This window comes from Malaclemys terrapin, chromosome 2 (assembly GCF_027887155.1).
Source record: "Malaclemys terrapin pileata isolate rMalTer1 chromosome 2, rMalTer1.hap1, whole genome shotgun sequence".
Taxonomy (NCBI): domain Eukaryota; kingdom Metazoa; phylum Chordata; order Testudines; family Emydidae; genus Malaclemys; species Malaclemys terrapin.
In genome coordinates, this window is record NC_071506.1 from 132,395,797 (window position 1) to 132,410,798 (window position 15,002).

The 15,002-nt window shown below is 53.0% G+C and overlaps 1 protein-coding gene across 3 annotated transcripts in view; it reads left to right on the forward strand.

The window, feature by feature from the left end:
- The window catches only part of BMP1 (bone morphogenetic protein 1), an 85,131-nt gene that overhangs the window by 35,323 nt on the left and 34,806 nt on the right, over window positions 1-15,002 (forward strand). For all 3 annotated transcript variants that reach the window (XM_054018501.1, XM_054018502.1, XM_054018503.1), the window contains exons 2-6: window positions 1,888-2,001; window positions 4,666-4,827; window positions 7,114-7,231; window positions 11,620-11,798; window positions 12,007-12,112. In XM_054018501.1, the coding sequence (XP_053874476.1) occupies window positions 1,888-2,001; window positions 4,666-4,827; window positions 7,114-7,231; window positions 11,620-11,798; window positions 12,007-12,112 (679 nt within the window). The remainder of the gene's footprint in view (window positions 1-1,887; window positions 2,002-4,665; window positions 4,828-7,113; window positions 7,232-11,619; window positions 11,799-12,006; window positions 12,113-15,002) is intronic.

Genomic DNA, 15,002 nt, shown 5'->3' on the forward strand with positions numbered 1-15,002 from the left:
AAAGAAAAAGGAGGGTGCAAAGAGGGAACTTGCAAAAGAAGCTCCAGGTTAAAACAATTTGTGTAATAATAATTAATAAAAAAGTCCTGAGGCCTGTTGTATCCAAACCAGATGTCTGAGCATCCCTGCTGCCAGCAGAGCTGGTGAATGGACACATTGGTGGGGCACAGAGCACCAGTGGGTGCTCCATCTCCATCAGTCATCTTTGTTGCTGCGTTCCCTGCACACACTGCGTTTTCGTTTTATAGAGGGGGGGGAAGAGAGGAAAAGCCTGCTGCATTCTTTCGGAGGTGCATTTGAGGTGAAGATTAACTCCTCACCTTTCCTGTCCTGGGACTCAGGAGAGGCTGGGCAGGAGGGGAAACGGAGAGAGAATCTGGCTTAGTTATCCCTGGACTGGAGCTGCACTTTGCCCCGGTGCTGTGTTTTCTGAGGTCGGTTATCTGGGATTGTGACATGGGCTGGGTACCTGTGCACAAGAGAATCCAGGGGCAGGTCATGGGACACCAAATACTGCCCCCCCCATCGTTTACAATGGTTATCAGTGTCCCTTGTGAGCTGGCAAATGTGCCCCGACCCAAACCTGCAGGGCAGTCTGCAGCTGCTGTGCGGCTAAGGAAGTACGGTTGATCTGAGCTCGGTTTACTGGCAGCAATGAGAACCCAACAGACTAGAGCGTGTGCACTGGGCTCCTAACTCACCGAGCTACTGGGTGGAATTCTCTGCCCTGTGATTTATCACAGTGTTCCCGTCTGGCCCTGGAATCTCTGTATCCATTAGGCACCCTCTGAGCTGCACGTCCAGGGGCCTGATCCTGCATTGTCCACTTTGTGCAGTCATTTGCACCAGTGCCAAGTGGCTGTAAGATGCCAGTTCCAAAGGGTAGCGTTTGACACCCTGTTGTGCTGGAGTAAATATGGCTGCACGGGGCAATGGAGAATCGGGTCTCCAGTCTTTTGCCCCCTGCCTCTTTGTTCTTTTCAGAAGGGTCCAGTGGAATGTTATGAACTAATAATCCTGGAGAATAAATATATGCTGGCAGTATCGCTAATGTCAAGCCTGTATAAATCATGAGTTGTGTCCCAAAAATCATGGGACTGGTTTACAAATCATGAGATTTGGAGGGAAAAAAACCAGCAACTGTTGGGTTCTTTTTCTTTACCTCTTTACGTCTGGGCCTTTAGAGTGTATTTGGGTCCTGTTTTCAAGCTTTTCTCTGCAGCCATAAGTGCTAGAAACTTCCTTTTTTTTTTTTTTAATGAAAGTGGAGATTCTCACCTAACCATGTTCATCTGTGGTTAGAAAGTGCCTTGAGAAACACACCAAATATAGCGAGACTCTGTGACAGAATCACAAGAGCAGTCTTGTGATGCCTACAAGTCATCACCAGTTGTCCGTCACTTTCCTGCCCCTCCTACTTGGGCTATGATTATGGGACCATATGGGACCCTGGAACCAAGACCCAAAGCCCCGTTTCTAGAGCATTGATTGCTCTGGCAGCTAGGTGCTGGTCTTAGCCTTCCTGGTGACAGAGGGCCAGAACAAACCCTGTGCATCACTGAAACCCTGAAAGTCCCCGTTTTCTACCTTCAGTGGGACATACGTGCTGCAAAAGGCCACGTGCTGGGACATTTCACCCGTACCATTGCAATGGGAGCTGAGCTCTTTTGAAAATCTGGCCCAGCAGTGGCTGCAGGACACTTGAAAACCCAGGCCTGAGTATCTGATCTTTTTCTTGATCCTTCCCAACCGGTCAGCTTGAATAATATCCCATGACTGCAAACTCCAGCTTTCCCCTTATAAAACGCCTACCCTCGAAGGGCAGCAGAATTAAAACCCCGATGACTTCTGCCCCATAACCGGCCTGTCCCCTTTTCCGTTTTCCAGCTGCCTTTCTGGGAGACATAGCGTTGGACGAGGAGGATCTCAGGTTATTCCAAGTGGACCGACTTGTGGACCTCAAACGCCGCACCGTCAAGAAAACAGCCACCAACACCTCAGGTACAGTAGCACCTTCAGAGCGGTAGCGAATGCTCAGCTGACAGAGCTCTTTACTGTGGTCCCTTCCTGGTGCTTCCTTTAGATGCACCACATACGGGGGTTGGAGAAGAGGGGCGTTGCCAAAGTCTTTCACAGTTCTCGTTATTTGGTAGGATTACTAAGTGCCCTCCAGCCCCAAGTTCCCAGCTCTGCCACTGCTATACTGCATGATGTTGGGTGAGTCATGTCACCTGTGTGACTCAGTTTGGAAATGGATATCGCAACACTGGCCCGTCTTGACACAGTGCTTTGAGCTCGAGTGATAGGAAGCACAGAGGCTTATTATTCATGTCCTGGTTGCCTCTGGTGGGGCCTATCTTGTAGCTCTCTTAAAAGGAGCAAGATGTAGAAGAGATTTAATTCCTCCCCCCCTCATCTTCAGATGCTTGATATCATGATTATTTGTAGTATCCATACACCTAGGAGCCCAGGCCCTGGACCAAGACCCATTGTGCTGGGCAATGTACGAACGCAGAACAAAGGGATAATCCCTGCCCCCAAAGAGCTCGCTGGTTTAGCCCTGAGAGCCACAGTAGGAAGGACACGTCCCCATCTCCAGGATTCTCTTTCTGTGTCACATACAAATCACAGACCCTCCTGTTCTAGCTCTGTTCACCACAGGCCTTTAACTAGTGACTTGTGCACAGGAGCCATTTGGTGCAACCCTAACGGCTGGGCTCCCCAGCCCTGTTCTCCTGCCTTTCTTTCATCCTTCCCGTCCCGCACCGAAGATAAACAGAACAGCCTGGCCAGGACTGAAGGATTGCATAGACCCTACCACCCGTCCTGCTGAGAGGCAGGGGTCATTACCCTGCAAGCTGCTCCACTGTTAGCTCAGCTGCTAGTCCTGAGACAAATTGAAAAGGGAGCCACCACCTCTGGCGTGGGTCCACTGATAATATTTGCAGGCTGCACGTCCGTTTGGGATAAGACAAAGGTACCCCAGCTCACCAGGGCCAATTCCCATAGGCTGTTTAACCATTCACATTCCCCTGGAGTTCCTGGGGATCTATCCTCGAGTCTTGCTGTCTCCCTGGCAGTGGGATCTATTAGGCTGTGGGGAGACTCTCCCCAAAGAGAAGAGCAGATGCCCCATTGCTTGGAACTGTAATAGCCGGGCTAGGCAAAGCGCTGGGAAATAGAGGGGGCAGTCCTGCCATGGGCCCTGGGGGCAATGGACCAGTCGGGAACTAACAGGTTTTCTCCATCTGTAGTTTCTCCTACCTCATGCACCAAAGTGGGCCCCATGGTCCGTTCTGGCTGACATTCTGTAAAGTGATTAGTCCTTGAGATACCTCTGTTCTCAGGTGCTTGGTCCGAGACCATCCAAAGGGGCCTGACTTTCAGACAGTGTTGAGCCCCTGCCCTCTGGTGACTGGCCCCTTTACAGCATCTTGAATTGGGCATCCAAAGTCACTCTTGAAAAATCTCTTCCTATGAACCAGTCGGGGGTCCCAGGCAGGGCCGGCTCCGGCTTTTCTACCGCCCCACGTGGCAAAAAAAACCAAACAAAAAAACTAGCGGCAGGACTTCAGCGACAGCTCAACCGTGCTGCTTCTTCTGCGGCAGTTTGGCGGCGGGTCCTCCCTCTCTTCCTCTTCAGCAGCAATTTGGCAGCAGCTCAAAGAGGAAGAGAGGGAGTGAGGGACCTGTCGCCAAATTTCCGCTGAAGAACCAGGCGTGCCGCCCCGACACCGGACAGAGTGCCGCCCCTTTGAATTGGCTGCCCCAAGCACCTGCTTGCTCCGCTGGTGCCTGGAGCCGGCCCTGGTCCCAGGGCAGAGCTAAGGACACAGCATAACCCCAGTGCCTACGCTCTTCCCACAGACGTGGGGGCGGCTTTGTGGCAACTCGCTCTCCTTTGACTCCTGTCTTGGATACTGTCCGTCGCGAAATCAGCAAGCCCCGTGCCCTGTCTCCTTGCCAGGAGGCCCGTCTGTGCGGCCTTGGCCACGCCATGTCCCATCGCAACCCTGGCCCATCCCGACAGGTAGCATCTTCCATGAGCCCTTTGATGGCAGCATTCCAGACTATTTGGAGGCAAAGAACTTGGTGTGCCCCAGCTGCTTTTATTTCATTTTCTTACAGAGACAGGCAAAATTTTGGAACGGCTGTGATTCCCAAGCCAAGCACACGTCGCTTGAGATCCCGGGGGCACTAGCTGGCCTCTGCTCTGCCCCGACCCGATCCAGCTCAAGAGGGACCAAAGCCGCTATCTCCTCGGCGCTGTAGAGAACTGGTGGCTTTGGCGAAGGCCATGCTAGACGAGTAATTAGTCCATCCTGCCTATAATCTGGGCTAGCGGGGTGGTCACATCCTGGCTTTCCACTGTGAAGTGTGATGTAGACTCATTCCTGAAATGAGTTCGGTGGTCTCATCGTAGTCCCTGTTCTCATGACCTCAAACTGGGCCTTGGATTCATCACCCCAGAACAGATGTAATGGAGCAGGGATTATTGATCGGTCTGGTGTGTTGGGTTCGTTGGGCCAGGTCCATCGCTGGCGTCACTGAAGTCAGTGGTGTTACACCAGGGAGGAATTTGGCCTGGGGACAGTCAGGTCACCAGGACTAAATGAGATGCTTCCATGGTCACACCCCCTGCCTTCGCTGCTCTCATGCCCCCAGGAATCAGCACCAACAGCACCAGCCCGAAGTCCAGGAGGCAGCAGAAGAGGCAATGGAGGCGGGGCCAGATGCGGTCTCGAAGCCGCCGTGCTGCCACTTCCCGTCATGAGAGGGTGTGGCCGGATGGGGTCATTCCCTACGTGATCAGCGGGAACTTCAGTGGTGAGTGGGGGTGATCGGCACGTGCTGGGCCCCCCGGCTCAGTACGCCTGGAGCGCACATTTCCTTGCCAGGCTGTTTTCCTTTCTCACCCTCTATTGCTGAGGAGAGAAGGGCTCTGACATGGCAGCAGTGCGGTCCAGTGGTTAGAGCAAGGGATTGGGCATCAGGACACCTGGGTTCTATTCCGAGCTCTGCTCTCAACTTGCTATGGGACTTTCTGAGTGGCTTCCCCTCCATGTGCATCAGTTTCCCAGTCTGTTAAAATGGGGCTGATGATGACTAGGGCCCAGTCAATTTCACAGTCATAGGATTTAAAAAATGTCATGATTTCAGATACTTAAATATTTCACAGTGTTGTAACTGTAGAGGTCCTGACCCAAAAGGGATGAGGGGGGTAACAAGGTTATTGTAGGGGGGTTGCGGTATTGCCATCCTTACTTCTGCTATGCTGCTGGCGGTGCTGCTACCTTCAGAGCTGGGTGGCCGGAGAGTGGCAGCTGCTGGCCAGGAGCCTGGCTCTGAAGGCAGTCCTGCCACCAGCAGCAGTGCAGAAGTAAGGATGGCATGGTATGGTATTGCCACCCTTACTTCTGTGCTGCTGCTGGCGGGGACTGCCTTCAGAGCTGAGCGCCTGGCCAGAAGCCGCCGCTCTCTGGCCACCTAGCTCTGAAGCAGGGCCGGCTCCAGGCACGAGCCTGGCAAGCAGGTGCTTGAGGCGGCTGCTCCGGAGAGGGGTGGCACGTCCAGGTATTTGGCGGCAATTCGGTGATCCTCACTCCCGCTGGGAGCAAAGGACCTCCCGCCGAATTGCCGCCGCAGATCGCGATTGCGGCTTTTTTTTTTTGTGGCTGTTTGGGGCGGCCAAAACCCTGGAGCCGGCCCTGCTCTGAAGGCAGCAGTGAAGTAAGGCAGGCAATATCATGACCCCCTACAATAACCTTGTAAACCCTCTCTCTGCCCCCCCCGCCCCCCGGTGACCTCCTTTTGGGTCGGGACTCCCAGTTTGAGAAATGCTGGTGAAATCTGTATGGTGTAGGGTAAAAGTACAGTAACTCCTCACTTAACGTTGTAGTTATGTTCCTGAAAAATGCGACTTTCAGTGAAACGATGTTAAGCGAATCCAATTTCCCCATAAGAATGAATGTAAATGGGGGGTGGGTGGGTTAGGTTCCAGGGATTTTTTTTTTTTTGCCATAGAGTGCAGTACAGTACTATAGTTTGGAGGTGTCCTCGCCTTACCCCACACAAGCACAGTCCACTGGCACTGGAGACAATGAGGCAGGCAAGGAGGCTGAAGATGCTGTAGGCTAGGAGAAGCATGTTGCGCAGCAGCAGCGGCAGCTTCCCCTACTCTGCAAGCACCAGGGGCGGGGGGCTCAACCCTCAGCCTGCCCTCGCCACCCCTTCCCCCAAACCCCCATCCTTAACCCACCTCTTCTTCCCCCCTTCTCCCCCTTAACGCCACACGCCATGTCCTCACTTCTCCCCCCTCCCTCCCCTGCCTCCTGCCCGGGGCAATCAGCTGGCTTGTGGTGTTCAGGAAGGAGGGGAGGGAGGGGGAGCCTGCGCCTCGAGTCCTCGCTCCTCCACCCTCCCTCCTGAACGCCGCAAACCAGCTGATTGCCGCGGGCAGGAGGCGGGGGGAGGAAGGGGAAGGCGCTGATCCGTGGGGTCTGCCGGCGGGTGGGAGGCGCTGGGGGGGGGGGGCATAAGTGAGCTGATAGGGGGCTGCCAGCTGTGGACAAAGCAGGCAGCCAAACGACGTTATAGCGAAGTATTGCACAATTTTAAATGGAGCGTGTGCTGTAATTGACCAGGGACGTAAGATCGAAACAACGTTAAGCGAGAGGATGCTAAGTGGAAAGTTACTGTACACAAAAGACCAGATTTCATGGTCTGTGACGCATTTTTCACGGTCGTGAATTTGGTAAAGCCCTAATGATGACTCTTACCTCCCTTGGTAAGAGACCTGTGGATTGTGCATGCAACTGCTTCCACTGAGAACAACAGGAACTGCTGGGTGCTGGGCTCCTTTGAAAATCCACACGTTGCTCTGTCAGGTGCTGTAGGACCCCTGCGACAGGTCCGGCTCAGATGTGTTCCTGTGCTGCTCCTCACCCACCTCAGCAGGGCCTATTGTGATTATTTATTATTGTAGCACCTGGGAGCTCTAGTTATGGCCCAGGGCCCCCTGGTGTTAGGTGCTGTACAAACAGAGAACAAAAAGCCCATGGGGCTTAGAGTGTAAGGAGCTGAACTCCTGGTCTCCTCCTGCCTCTCTTGCAGGCAGCCAGCGGGCAATTTTCCGGCAGGCCATGCGCCATTGGGAGAAGCACACCTGCGTCACGTTCTTGGAGCGCAATGCTGAGGAGAGCTACATAGTGTTCACGCACAGGCCATGTGGGTGAGTGGGGCTAAGGCCGCTGCCGGGCGGGAGGTGGTTCTCGTTCACTGGAGCCCAGGGAGACATTGTGCCCTGGACAGAATTGCCCAAACTGGGAACTGAGCCTGAGATTTTCAAAGTAGTCCAGGGGAGTTAGGTACCTACTTCACTTTGAAATTCAATAGAAACTGAGCTCCCATAGGACCCCTTTGGAAACCCCAGCCTAACAAGTAGGGCAGCATTGCCTAGTGATTAAAGCACTTGTGCGCTAATCCGCTTCTGACTTGTTGGGTGGCCTTGGGCACATCACTTTGCCACCCAGGACCTCAGTTTCCACATCTGCCCAGTAGTGATGACAGCATGGGCCTGCCCCCGCAGGGGACTGGGAGGACTCGTTCTATCAAGTGCTTTGAGATCCTCCAATGGAAGGGGCGAAAGGAGGGCCTTGGATTAAGAATCATGATTTTAATTATAAAGGACATTGGCAAATCGGAATTCAGAGGAAAGGTGGCAGAAAATTATGAGCCAAGTTTGAAATGTGGGTGCCTGGCTTGGCATTGCGTACAAAGGACCTGACTCTCCTCTCACACTGGTGTAACTCTGCTGAAGTCAAGTAGCTACGTAGGGTAAAAGTGAGGAGAGAATCAGGCCTTCAAGTTGCAGGCAGCCAGTGGAAATTTTATTCTTTTCATTACAGCAAGGCCTAAAAGCCACAATCTGTGTTGGGGCCCCCTCTGTGCTAGGTGCTGTACATGCACATGGTGAGAGTCAGTCCCTGCCCCCAAGAGCTTACAATCGGAAAAGACAGGACTAGACAAAAAGTAGGAGTGGAAACTGAGGCATAGAGCAGGGCAGTGACTTGTCCAAGGTCAGCCAGCAGCGCAGTGGCAGAGCCAGGGATAGAACGCGGATCTCTGGAGTCCCACTCTAGTACCTTAACCACTAGACTATGCTGCTTATCTGACTCTCCCTCATTTGAAAGAGCAGGTCCATAATATACCATTGCATGCTATGGGGTCCAATCCTGCAGCCCTTGCCTACCCAGACGGTCTCATTAAAGTTAACAGGTCTTCTTGCTGCAGGCCCAGGCCCAGTGCTAGAAGCAGACCACATGTGCCATTCCGGTGCAGTCCCGTCTGTTGGGGTCACTGCTTGTGATCGTTCAGCTGGTACGCAGCGATCCTTTCCAGATGCAGAGTGTGTCAGTGCTCTGCTCTAGTGCCAGGTTGGGGGAGGTTAGGCTCTGGGGCCAGATGTGGCAGGAATCCATTTGTCAGAGGTAGAGATGGACTCCTCCCCTGTGCGATGACACTCAGCTGCCGGTGAACAGAGTGGTGGCTTGTGGGAGCACTAATTAGACCCAGTTAGGTATCTTGGCATTGAAACACTGCCTAGCCGAGTTTGCTGTGTCCTAGCTCAGTAGAAACTTTGGTCCTGATCCTCAAAGGGTATTTAGGCACCTAACTCCCATTGAAATAAATGGAACTTAGGCACCTACATTACTTTGAGGATCTAACCCTTTGTGCCTGATTTGGGAATTTCTTTTTTAAGGAGTTGGGTGCAAAGATCCTTTCAATACAGCAATACATATTGGGGTTGCCCAAGTTGGCCCTCCTGGCAGGATAAGAGGAAACACATTGCCTCACAGTTACGCTGTGGAACTCATTGCCACATGATATATTTGAGGCCAAGAGTTTAGCAGGTTGAAAAAAGGATTGGAGATTTTTATATGGATAATAAGACTAGTCAGAGTCCTAGTAGTAAGAAAAAAATAAAACAAGAGCTTGGGAAGAGAGAGAAATCTTCATGCTTCAGGGCAGGTTATCCCTTCTTGGAGGGCAGGGTATCCCACATTGGCCTTTTGCAGAGTTTCATGCACCATCCTCTGAAACACCTGGTGCTGGTCACTGCTGGAGACCATGCTCTTGGTTAGGTGGAGCTCTGCTTTGACCTAGTTAGGTGGTCCCTATGTTCCTGTGATTCACAGACCCGTTTGTACACAGTGTGCATATGCCTGCAAATTGGAAAATATGGTAGAACAATGAGGATGGATTCAAACAACCCAGTCTGATTATTCTGGTGAAGCAGCAGTGAAAAGTAGGTGGGGGATGCGATAGCTGTCTGCATAGTCAGCGAGAAAGGAGGAGAGTCTTTGGGGTGGGGGCTGAAATAAGATGAAATTAAGCAAGGGAAAATGAAGGCTGGCTCTCAGCAAATGTTTCCTGACAGGGAGATGTATCAGGCTGTGGAACAGCCTCCCCAGGGGAAGTGCTGGATTCTGCAGGCCTTCAGCTAGCCTACTGCATGGATCAATCCTGGGCTGGCCAGGCTGGGTAGACAAGATGGGGCCAACCTGCTTTGTTCCATCTCCACATCAAGGCAGAAGGCAACTCTAGCTGGAAGGAGGGCTGCTCCCCGGCATGGCAGGTGCTGCTTGTGCTCAGCAGATGTGGTGAACTGGGGAGGCAGCTTTTGCTTGGAGCTCCCCCCAGCCCAAGTGCTGGAGCTGCGTGAATGCCGCCTTCTCCTCCCGTACCTGTGTGTGGTACAAATGCAATAAAGCACGGTTATTAATTAATCCTCTGGGGCATAATATTTGGTTGAGCAGAGTCAATCCACAGAGGAGCAATGAAACCACCCTCCTCCCACAGCCAGGCAGTAACAGCCAGGAGCCCTGCTCATTACCCAGGAATGAAGCCTCTTGGTGGGAAACCAGCAGGGACTTGGTGCACTGCAGAGGTGGAGGAGCAGGAGTGATGAACTTGGTCGTGCTCCGGAGCAGCCCCTATTGGCCAGCATAAGTAGCAATGCCAAAGCATGGCTCTCTCAGGTCCTAGGATTCATTCACCCCTTCGTTAAGTGACAGTGGGTTCAGCTTCTTGGTCGCTTGCTTTGTTCAGATCCAGTTCTTCCTCTTCCACCTCAGGCATGCATAGCCATAGAATAAGGTGTGCTATTGAATGAGACAGCTGGATTCGCTAGAAGCCTGCATGCTGAGCTGAGAGCACTGAGCAGCTGAGAGGAGGTGCGCAGTACCTCACCGGATCAGGCCCTAAAGTATACATTTTACCTTGATTTGCTGGCAGCACATTCAGGCCTCCAAAAGGAGAAAGCGCCTCTCTGCGGCTAGTCAGCCCGGTGTGGCTTTGGCTGACTCCACAAATCTTTAAGGAGAGGAGTAGACAAACATAGGGCATTCTCCGAGGACCCACCTCTAATCGCAGGGGAGAGAGAGACATGTCACAAAGTGCAAGGTGTTAGAACCATCACCCAGGAAATGTCCATACATCCTGAGCCACGGGGCCAGATTCTGATCCCATTGGGAACTGGCCAACTCCCGCTGAAGCCAGTGAGTATCTCCCCATTGACTTTAATGGGAGTATAGACCAGGGTGCGTCCAATGACTTCAGGGGAGGTGGAGCAGTCTGGCCCACTGAGTGCAGAGTTCTCCTTGCTGGCCCCAAGTGGCGGGTGCATCCTGGGGTTTGGTTCAGAGCAGCAACCAGCAGCACGGATGCTCCTGCAGACCTCGTCAGAGCTCTTGGAGCCTCTGGAGTCTGGCCAAGGAGCCTTCCTGGTGGTATTTTGGCTCTTCTAGTTCCAGTCCCGGCCAGAGTGCAGAGCTGCAGAAAGGAAACGCAATTGCTCTTAGGAGTTAACCCTGAACTGGTCCCAGGCAAAGATCCAGGCCACGTCTTACTCCATCCAAACTGGTTCCCCCATCCCCACCTGGGGCAGCTTCCCTCCCTTGCTGGTGACATTCACTTTTCCAGCTTTCACTTTTCCATCCCACAGGCAGCTGCAGGCCTCTCAGCCCTGTGGGACTTGCTGAGCCTTCCCAGTTTCCGACTAGACCCTACTCGCGTTAAAGTCACACAGGCTCTCATTTAAATAAAACCTGGGCAGGCCATTCAAAGTTTCCAGAGGGTAATGCTTTTCCAGATGTGCTGCCTCTTGTGGAGACGTTACAGCGCTAACACTTACGGCCCCGCTGAGTTCCAAACCATTCAAAGGGTCATGATTTCCCCACGGTCAGAGCGGGGCGCTCCCTACTCCACCCAGCTCCCAGATGTGCCTCAGTCATGAGAGGAGGAGGTGGGGTATCCCCACGAGCGCAGGTTACTCCCGACCTTCCATCATGTGATTGCAGACCCCTGCCCATCTAGGGATCCTAGGATGATGGATGGAACCCTAACTCTAACCCCAGGCCATTTAGCGCCAGGGAAGTTCATAGCTTTAAGGCCATTAACCCTTTGGAGACTGGCATATCGGCACCTCCCCGTGAGCCCTGCCCTCGGAAATGGCAGTGATCGAAGAGTTAAGGAGAGTTGCTGATTGGCTGGCTGATCTCATTCCTGCTACGCATGGGGTTCGATGGGGCTCTTATTCCTCCTCCCCACCCACCCCAGGTGCTGCTCCTACGTGGGCCACAGAGGAGGGGGACCCCAGGCCATCTCCATTGGCAAAAACTGTGACAAGTTCGGTATCGTGGTTCATGAGCTGGGTCACGTCATCGGCTTCTGGCACGAGCACACGCGCCCAGACCGGGATGACCACGTGTCCATCGTCCGGGAGAACATCCAACCAGGTAAAGGCCCCTGCACTCCTCTCTTCTACACTCCTCTCCACTGTTCTCTTCATCTATCCTCCCCTTCCCTTCTGCCCCACACCCGGCACAGGAGGTAGCTGGCAGTAATCAGCCCATGCTCAAGGTTTATCCAGGTTCCCAAGCCCTTCCCCACCTGCTGTTGCCTCCCTTGTTTTATTCATATCTCTGTCTCCCCCGGTTTCCGCAGGGCAGGAGTATAACTTCTTGAAGATGGAGCCCGAAGAGGTGGAGTCCCTGGGCGAGACGTATGATTTCGACAGCATCATGCACTATGCCAGGAACACCTTCTCCAGGTAAGAGTCCGAGGAGATGTTGCTTCATTCACTTGCTCAGCCCATGTGCACATAGAATCATAGAATATTAGGGTTGGAAGAGACCTCAGGAGGTCATCTAGTCCAACCCCCTGATCAAAGCAGGACCAACACCAACTAAATCATCCCAGCCAGGGCTTTGTTAAGTCGGGCCTTAAAAACCTCTAAGGATGGAAATTCCACCACCTCCCTAGGTAACCCATTCCAGTGCTTCACCACCCTCCTAGTGAAAAAGACTTTCCTAATATCCAACCTAAACCTCCCCCCAGGGCAACTTGAGACCATTACTCCTTGTTCTGTCATCTGCTACTACTGAGTACAGTCTAGATCCATCCTCTTTGGAGCCCCCCTTCAGGTAGTTGAAAGCAGCTATCAAATCTCCCCTCGTTCTTCTCTTCTGGAGATTAAACAATCCCAGCTCCCTCAGCCTCTCCTCATAAGTCATCTGCTCCAGCCCCCTAATAATTTTTGTTGTCCTCCACTGGACTCTTTCCAACTTTTCCACATCCTCCTTGTAGTGTGGGGCCCAAAACTGGACACAGTACTCAAGATGAGGCCTCACCAGTGTTGAATAGAGGGGAATGATCACGTTCCTCGATCTGCTGGCAATGCCCCTACTTATGCAGCTCAAAATGCCGTTAGCCTTCTTGGCAACAAGGGCACACTGTTGACTCATATCCAGCTTCTCATCCACTGTAACCCCTAGGTCCTTTTCTGCAGAACTGCTGCCTAGCCATTCGGTCCCTAGTCTGTAGCAGTGCATGGGATTCTTCCGTCCTAAGTGCAGGACTCTGCACTTGTCCTTTTTGAACCTGATCAGATTTCTTTTGGCCCAATCCTCTAATTTGTCTAGGCCTGGCCTCTCCTACTGTAACTTCTTTGGGAAAGCTCGAGCCCTCTTTGACGCCCTGTGGACCTGCCACAGGGATGAGCCTCGCTCATTGCGTCAGGCATACAGGCTAGGATGAGATTCCCAGTTGGGCACTCTCTGCTGGCTTGTTGGCCAGGTTGGGCTAGGATAATTGTCCATTCTGCCCCGGGAAGAAGCCTGAGGGGACCAGATGCCTCTCTTGGGGGATGGGGGTTAAAGAAGCCAGGGCATGTAATAGGGAGGGAATTCGCAGAAAGAGGCAGAGAAAATTCCTTGACTCAGGCTTCTGCAGGTGAGCAGCTCCTGAGGAGCTGCAGAATTAGACCCCTAAGCCCCAAGGAGGGATCCCTTGTCTGTGTGTGCCAGGTGATGAGCCGGCTGTGGCTCTAGGGAGGTTCACCATCTCCCCCCTCTGAGGGAAAGCCAGGAGGGTATTCTCCTAAGGCATCTGGGCACAGACAGACCCTACAGGTCTCTCTTGCTCCCCAGACGGTGCTGCCCAGTGTCCCCACACAAGCTCTCCCACAAATCCTGGCCTAGATTAGGCAGTCGGGGCTGCTGACAACGTGCAGTGGCCAGAGGGGAGACGGAGAGCGGCCAGAGAGAGAAGCAGCCACCTTGGTCACCCGGCAGGAAGTCCACTGATGGCAGACGAGGTGGGGAAATGGGTTGGGAGGTGCAGCCTCTAGCAGGGAAGCCTACAGCCAAGGGCACTGAGGAGAGGAAAAATAATCATCTCAGGGAGGCTCGGTGCCTTTGGGACATTCCTTCAGAATCTCAAGGCACATCCTGCTCGAGGTCCCATGTGGAGGCAGCATCCTTCAGGGGGCTGTGCCAGAGGGAGCTCCTGAATCAGCCTGAGCTAATACTCCAGTAAAAGCCCATCCCAGGGCAGGCCCAAGCAAACAACAACTCTGTCAAAATAGTCCTGGCAGCACTTACAAGGGCTGGCCACAGCCGGCTGCCTCCTAGGAGTCAGGAGTAGGAGTTGAGTGTTTACCTTAGAAAGGCAGGGGAAGTGCAGCGCTGGGCCTGAAAAACCCCTCATTGTCCTGGGGAGAAGGCTATGCTCTCCCAAGCTGCACACACCTGCCTCCCATGCTTCCCTTCTTCATCCCTGATTCAGTAATTCCTCATCCACAGCCATTATGGAAAGCCATAGAATAGGGTGCCTCGGTACTAGCATGGGGAAAGAGAGAGGAAGGAAGGAGAAATCAGAAAGCTCTATTTAATAATGATACCCAGCTCTAAGATAACCATTTAGCTGTAGTACTGAGGCCTCTTCTGTGTCTTCTGCCCTTGCCAATGCAGGATTGTTCCCTGCCGTATATTCTACAGGGTTTTGTCCCATCTGGGTTTCAAACTCATGAGGTTCTTCCTCATTACCAAACATTTCCTGCTCTTCAGCCCCAGTTTCTGCAGGTCAGGTGTATCTCATCCCATCTCCCATGCCGTGAATGATTCTCCTACCCCCTCTGTGATCGCAAAGCTGGGGTCTCCTCCGAGGCGCATTGGAGCAGAGAGAGAGAGAGATGCACAGAATGTATTCTCACTTGCAGCAAGCCGTGTTTGAATCCTGATTGAATGCATGAGAAATCCCCTTAGGAGAAGTTTGCCTTCTGACACAGCCGCAGCCAGGGAAAGGGCTTTGAAAATACAAATCGCTAATTACTGTATCTCACGGATCACTGGGAGCAAGCCAGCGGCGCCACATCTGGATTTGCCGCCGCAGCCTGACTGCACTGCGCCACAGCCCACCTCCCAGCGAGTTGTGTCCTTGCATGCTATGAGCTGACGATGTCCTCTGCCGAGCCTGTGGGCTCCAGATTATCCCTCCTTTTGTTGCTGCTGTTGGGCTTGTCAGTCTTTTCCCCGGGGAGGTTGGCTCGGCAGGTGAATCCCAGGTTGTGAATTCCTTTCGGCCGAGCCCGTCGGTGCGTGCTTTGCAGACGTGTGTCACTGCAGGCTATGAAGGTGCAGCTGGTGCAGTTTCTCGTTGCT